The 7,373-nt window shown below is 50.2% G+C and overlaps 1 protein-coding gene across 1 annotated transcript; it reads right to left on the bottom strand.

The window, feature by feature from the left end:
- Positions 1 to 418: 418 nt before the first annotated feature.
- On the bottom strand, positions 419 to 7,026 carry LOC117874196 (cystatin-like). The gene is made up of 3 exons (XM_034764072.1): positions 6,762 to 7,026; positions 2,593 to 2,706; positions 419 to 827 (listed from the first exon to the last, which is right to left on the bottom strand). The coding sequence occupies exons 1-3, from the start codon at positions 6,981 to 6,983 to the stop codon at positions 750 to 752; spliced, it is 414 nt and encodes a 137-aa protein (XP_034619963.1). The 5' UTR covers positions 6,984 to 7,026; the 3' UTR covers positions 419 to 749.
- Between the last annotated feature and the right edge of the window lie 347 nt (positions 7,027 to 7,373).

Raw genomic sequence — 7,373 nt, 5'->3', positions numbered from 1 at the left:
TCTCAGCAGACTCAGGCAGAGAGACAATGCTGCCTTGGTTAACCCTTGAAAATGTGATCCCCTTCACAACTAGGACAGCTAGAGTTACTTTTCCGGCTACTGTCTCATTGCTCAGAATCTTATCTTTAAATTAAGAGGGAATCTGTTCATTGCACCACCATAATCCAAGCCTGGATTATAGGGGTGCTATGAGTAGGATCTCACACGACTGCCAACATAACCACGCCACACAACTGTTGCAGCAGAACCCAAGCCAAACAGCATGAGTGCGGTTGGGCAGAACTGAGCTACACAGACAGAACTGTGTGGAGAACTTGCAAAGCAGATGCTAGCTCCTGGGAAAACTCCTCCCTTTAATAGGCAACACATCCGTTCGTAGGCTTAGAACGCACACTCCTGACAAAATGACTACATGCTCTGGCACTCATTAATTAGTTTTATTTCTGTCAGTCTCTGTAACAGGGACACAAACATTTCTCAAAACCTCTGCCGTTGACGAGTTAGGTTAATGTTTTATTTGAAAGGACAGACTGGAGGAACAAAGTAATTATAGGTAAGAAACAAAAAACATTCGATTGTGCTTCAAAGGAAGGTTATAGAGCTTTACTTGCATAGCACAAGTATACATAAGCATTGGAGTTAAGAGCAATGGACGGAAATCCACCTCGAGAGGGTAATTCAGATTATTGCTTTAAAAACAGCAAACCTACAACAACTGGTTGCCGACGTGCGCGGGAACAAACAGGTGCTTATTGGCATTTATTTTCCAGTAGGCTAATTTTGTTTAGCCAAGGAACAGTGTACACTACGAAGTTGCAAGTGATGTGCTGAGGAGAAAGGGGAGAGGGGGAAAAGTTAGTTTACAAATATAAAATGCAGATCTAATTGAACTGGTCAGGCCAGGGATGCAAACGTTTACTATCTGTGGAGGTCAGCAGCATGTTGCAGAACTGAGAAGGTGGCTCTTTAAATTATCTGCACTTGTGAATAGTCTGGGACAACAGTTTCAGCAACAGGAGACCAGAGTTGGAAAACTAGTTTTCCAAAGTGTCAAGCCCCCAACCAATGCCATCAAAGTCAGCAGGAATGGCTGAGTGCACAGCACTTTTGAAGATCAGGTTAGCTCCTCTCAGGGGGCCTATACCACAGCTAGACACCCATAGCTGGCCCGTGGCAGCTGGCTCAAGCTCGGGGGCTGTTTAATTGCAGTGTAGACATTCGGGTTTGGCTTGAGCCTGGGCCCCTGTGAGGTGGGATGTCTACACTGAAGTTAAACAGTCCCATAGCCCAAGCTGTGCGAGCCCAAGTCAGCTGGCACGGGCCAGCCACAGGTCCCTAACTGCAGTGTAGACATACCCTAAGAGCCTAACTTCAGCCAAGACTTTCAACAACGGGAGTCTGAAGCTTTGATGGAGCTTTTCAGACGAGTGCTAGCACCCATGTACGTTTAAAAAAAGGACATGTCAGGGCAGCTAACTCATCAGTGCGTGCACCACTGCAGCATGCACAACGCTAGTAACTGCACACACAAGTTACCAGCTAGCTGTGCAACCAGCAGTAACTGGGCATGTACAATTTCATGCGCAGTTGCAATAAGTGTGCATGCAGGCACACATCTGATAATCTAGGCCAGGGGTAGGCAACCTATGGCACGCGTGCCGAAGGCGGCATGCGAGCTGATTTTCAGTGGCACTCACACTGCCCGGGTTCTGGCTACCGATCCGGGGGACTCTGCATTTTAATTCAATTTTAAATGAAGCTTCTTAAACATTTTAAAAACCTTATTTACTTTACATACAACAAATAGTTTAGTTATATATTATAGACTTATAGAAAGAGACCTTCTAAAAACGTTCAAATGTATGACTGGCACGCAAAACCTTAAATTAGAGTGAATAAATGCAGACTCGGCACACCCCTTCTGAAAGGTTGCCAACCCCTGATCTAGGCAATAGTTCTGAAGTCTTTAATAGTGATAAGGCTGTAGTAGTATTGAAAACTGGATTCTGATTAGGCACTATTTTGTGGCTCAGTTTAGTCATTAAGGAGTTTGATCTGAAATCAGGCAACATTCCCCACTGAATTACGTTATGTGTGTGCAGAGGCCTGGGATTCTTTGCAAATCTCCCGCAACTGTCAGATCTCAATCCTGTAGCAACTAACCTTTGCCACCATTAACCTATTTGTAGACCTTGGTGACAAAATGAACATTTAATAAGTTTGGGACCGAAACTTAAATTTCTCAAATTGCCAATGAACAATGTGACAGAGGAGTAGGATCTGGAGTGAGAGTGAAGAGCTGTGGGTTATGTTCCCAGCTCTGCCAGACCTATGTGACCTTGGATAAGGTCACTTATTCTCTGTGCATCAGTTCCCCCATCTGTGAAATGGGGATAATAGCACTTTTCTCCCACCCTTTGTCTGTCTTGTCCATTTAAGACTGCTAGTGCTGCAGAGACTGTCTCCCTATGTGTCTGTACCACATCTAGCACAATGGGGCCCCAGATAAGATCTGGGGCATCTAGGTCAGACCTTAATACAAGTTCTAGAGATACACTGGCCCTCTGAGTTTAAGCTCTTTCTATGCCATACCTTAGCCAGCTCTGGTGTTGAATGAAATTCACAGTCCTGAACATCCGTTGATGACTTTGTGCAAGTTGTCCGGCCAACCTTAACATTCAGATAGTACTTGATTCCGGACACAATCTGTAAAAGGAGGGGAAAAGCTTGTTTACAGCACTGATCCGTTGTCTAGAAAGCACTACAGGCCATTGACCTTCCAAGAGGGTCAGCGTGAGACCGGACTAAAAGGAAGGCTTGTTTTTGTGGTGATGTTGCTAGTCTAGGATTGAGTTCTTTGTGGCAGGCACTCTTTTCCTAGGTGTGTGTACAGCACCAAGCACAATTTGATCGCAGGGGAGGCCTCTAGGGGTCATACTGCAATAAATACTAAAGAAAAGTGTCTTGAACAAATGGAGGTGCAAGGAATAAGTGAGTGACACTGGAAAAGCAGAGAGATGGTCCAAGGGACTGAAACCAAACATGCATCCAAAAGGATTGTGTGTGGCAATTACAAATAAGGACCCAGTACCCTTTGCAGGCCAGAAAACAAAACCCAAGGTGCTGATTCATTCAGGAGAACTGCTCAAGTGAAGTATTTGAAACCGCAAGTGACTATTTTTTTTTTTTTTTTAAACTAACACAATTCTGATTGGGGGGCAGTTGAGGGCAGCCTATTTTAATTGTTAATAGAAAAATGAACTGACCACTCAAGGCAGAAGGGCAGCTGAGGAGAGTCCATAGGTTAGAAAACCATTGTGGAATGAACATATGTGTCTATCATAACCCTGATCACTGTTTATGCCTGCGGTGTCTTTCACCCTCCTTTCTCAGGCCTTGCCACTTTGGGCTGTTGGCACAGTCTGTGTTTGTACACTGTCTAGCATAATGGAGCACCCCGCCCCCCATCAGGGTCTCTGTTCACTACTGCAATATGCATTAGAAAACATAGTAACTGCTAAAGTCCTCCAATTTCAGTTTCAAGGTCTCACATAGGCTTCCTCCCATCATTTGGGGTAGCAGTGTGAACTAGTAGCTAGAGCACTAGCCTAGGAGTCAGGAGATCTGGGTTCTATTCCTTATTCTGCCACTGGCCAGCTTGCAGAAGTCACTTCATTGCCCTGTACCTCAGTTTCCCCATCTGTAAAATGGGGCTAATGCTACTGACCTTCTTTGTAAAGAGTCTTGATCTACCAATGAAAAGCACTATGTAAGAGCTAGGTATTGTTTAAGTAACTAGTTAGTTATTTTTAAAGCATTGATCAAATTGTCTCAAGGCCACTAAGAGTCACTTCAGCCTCCACAGATGTCCTGCAGAAGAGGAAGGGGAGGAGAGAAGGGTTTGTGGCATTTGTTTCTTTGTAATGCAGAGAAAAGGCCTAAAAGATTTTGGTTCCGTTTCCCTAATTATTTTCCCTTCTTCTTTCTTGTTTTTCACTAGCAATTAAGGTCCTGGGTTTTTTCCCTGGGAAACTCTCTGGATGATTGGGCAGTTGGGACGTGTGGTTATGACATTACAGATACCACAGAAACAAAACCCAAAACACTGCGAAGGCAAATGATTTTTATTCAAGCTGTTTGAAAGTCTTTGGTTTTGTTAACCTCTAAGAATCTTTTCATTACAACAACCTCAACCCCTTCAAATTAAGAGAACCTCTCCAGGAACATACAAGAGGGCCTGGGAAAAGCAGAGTTTACATTCCTAATATTTCTAAGATAAAACAGGTAAACTGCCCCTCCCTCTACCCCACTAAACTTTTGAAAGGAACCAACTCATTTCCCTCTCCACTCCACTTCCCCCCCCACGCCTTGTGCAGGGACATTTCAGATGAGTGTTTAGATCTGAGCACTTTCTAGTTGTGCATTAAGTGCTGGGGCTAACATGATTCATTCTCTCATCTTCTCACCAGGTGGACACTTGTCTGCATTAGATATGTACGCATTACACGGTATATCAGCCACAAAGATTCTAAGTGCTAGAATGAAGTATAGAGAAACACCCCTTTCTGCTGATTGGTTACTGTTTGCCTTTCAGAGAAGGCCTGCTTCTCTGTTCCTATTTTCTTTTTCAAAAAGCTGGCTTGTTTTCCTGCAACTGGCCAGGTCTACATTACATAGTTAGGCTGACGTAAAGCAGCTTACATTGTCCTAACTATGCAAGTGTCTACCCTACAATGGTGCTCCCACAGATAGAAGTCGCCCACTACATTGACTAATAACTCCAGCTCTGTGAGGGGCGTAGCGCTTCGGTCGATGTAGTTAGGAGAACAGTGTCTGTCTGTGTAGACACTGTGCTACTTACATCGCCTGATGGCTGTCTGCCCCCACACAGGGACTGACAGCTCCCCTTCACCACCTCCCAGTGTGGGATTGTATGGGAGGGGGGACTCAAGCTCTCCTTCCCCCTCTCAATCTCTCACTGGAAGGTAGCCAAGCGCGCGCGCGCGCTCTCTCTCCCCCCCCCCCCCCCCCCCCCCCCCCACCTGTGAGCCCAGGCACCTGGCCTCAATTTCACAGCAAGGAGTCTACCAGCAGTGAAACTTACAATGTCAGTTTCACTGTTCCTATTATTTCACCTTTGGTCACCAGAGGCTGTCAGCCCCAGGGCGAGGAGGAGAGGGGGAACACCAGCTGTGAGCCCTGCACTGGGCTGACAGCCAGAGACAAAATGTGAAATACCAGCAGCTATGAAACTGACAAGAATGTCAATTTCATTGCTGGCAGGGGCCCTGCTGTGAAATTGAGCCCTGTGCCTGACTCACAGCTGGGGCTGTCAAGCGGTACTCCAGCTGTGAGCCCTGCACAGTTGTCAGTGCCCCACAATGCCCCACTTCAATGGGTGCAAGCGCTCCTGATGAGGATGCACACCACCAGCAGAAGGAGGGTACGGTGGACACCAACAACCAATTTAATGACTGCAGTGGCTGTAGGTCGACCTAACTTAAGTTGACCTAATTTTGTAGTGTAGACAAGCCCTTAGTTCTCATGTAGTTCGGTGCCTATACAAGTAATTCTATCAAACAACTGGGGAATGGTGGGGATTTTAAAGCCCCAATACCAAATGCTTGATTAGAAAGAGATGGGTCCCCTAGGAAAGCATGAAGGAGGGGAGAAGCCTGCAAGCAACAATGGAGTGAAGACTGAATAAAGCGGAGAAGCCTGAGAAGAAATGTTCACATGCAGCAGTTTGGTTACAAGGCGCAGCCTACTGGCCTCACCCTCACCAACTGCATTTGCCCAGCACCAGCTTAGAGAGGAAACGCAGTAGTGGAAAGTAACCCACCACTTACTGGCTCAGCTTGGGGTTTGCATCTCTTGATTTCTCCATTTTACATTAGCAAAACTAGCTGTCCTCTCCCTCCCTGACCTTTGGGGAAAAAACATAACTACAGGGGCCTGCCTGAAGCTGGGGTTAAAAACTGGGAGTAACACCACCAGTTCTGCAGGTATCTTAGCCTTACACAGGGGTAAAATAAATGGAGTTGGAGAACCAACCCCGTACAAGTCCCTCAGACCTACCAGTTCTTTCCCACGTCTGCTACAGCGGCACATTCCAGGGCCAGGTCAACAGCCAGATATCTATCTCCCCTCCACTGCCCAGGGCCAGCCTTAGGGGTGGGCCACCCGGGCGACCGCACAGGGGCACCATGGCCAAGAAGTGCCATGCAGCAGCGCAGAGTTGCCTGCGGGCGATGTACAGTCAGAAACTGCTCCTGGCTGGTAGGGGAGCGCGGGGGTATCCAGGGTTTTCCCTGCTCCCTCCTGATGGAGGTAGGGGGAAGGACAGCTGATGAGTACAGATATTGCTTCCTCCCCCCCTCCCCAACAGTCCAACTGCCCTCATATGGGGCTGCAGGGGGGGGGGGGATAAGGAGCAACATCAAGCGCTCCTGAGGGGTGCCCGGAGGGGCAGCGTCCAAGGGGGTGGGGAGCTGCGATGCTAGGTGCTCCGTGCACCCAGATCAGTTTCCCCACGTGGGTGCAAGAGGAGGGGGGGGGTGCAGGGGTTAGGGACACGGGGTGGGGGTGGGGGCGGGGGGGGCAGGGTTTAAATCCAGGGATTCACACAGGGGGGCGTCACCGTCTGCCCGGGGCTCTGCTCGGAGATCCGGGGGGAGGCGGCGGGGGTGGAGGGCAGCGGGGGGCTGGGGGGCTGCTCCCCCGGGACCCTCCCCTGGCTGCCGCCGGCGGGGGAGCGGTACCTGCTTGCGGGCCTGGATGACCTCGGCCACCCGGCTGCGGTACTTGTCGTTGCTGGCCTTGTTGTACTCGCTCATGGCGAAGCGCAGCGCCCGCTGCACCCCCTCGTCGTTCTCCTCGGCGTCCACCAGCCCCCCGAGCAGCCGCGGGGGCCGGTCCTTGGCCAGCGCCGCGCCGGCGGCCAGGGCCAGGGCGGCCAGCAAGAGCCACGGAGCGCCCATCATCCTGCACTGGCTGGGGCGGAGAGCGGCGGTGACAGGGGCCGGCCCTGCGCAGCGCTATATCCCCCTCGCCCGGGGGGCAGGCTCCGGGCAGGACCCGCCCCGGCCGGCCCACACGGCCGCAGCCTCCGCCTATCCCGGCTGCGGGGCGCCGGGGCACTGCCCCCAGCGCACACGCCTCCCCCAGCCCCCTTCCTGCCAACGCCGAGAGCACCGAGCCCGGGGGTCCCAGCGTGTGGCGCTGCCCAGGGACCGACCCCTGAGAGGGACCCCATCGCCCCTTGCCGTTTGCATCCCTCCCCCGTGGGGGGGACTTGCATTTGGCTTTGGTGACACATGGCCAAAGGGGGACCTGTCTGTCTGCAAACAGGCCTTGGAGACGTGGGAGCACAT

Source organism: Trachemys scripta, chromosome 3, assembly GCF_013100865.1.
Source record: "Trachemys scripta elegans isolate TJP31775 chromosome 3, CAS_Tse_1.0, whole genome shotgun sequence".
Taxonomy (NCBI): Eukaryota; Metazoa; Chordata; order Testudines; family Emydidae; genus Trachemys; species Trachemys scripta.
This window is presented reverse-complemented; position numbering and strand designations above follow the sequence as displayed.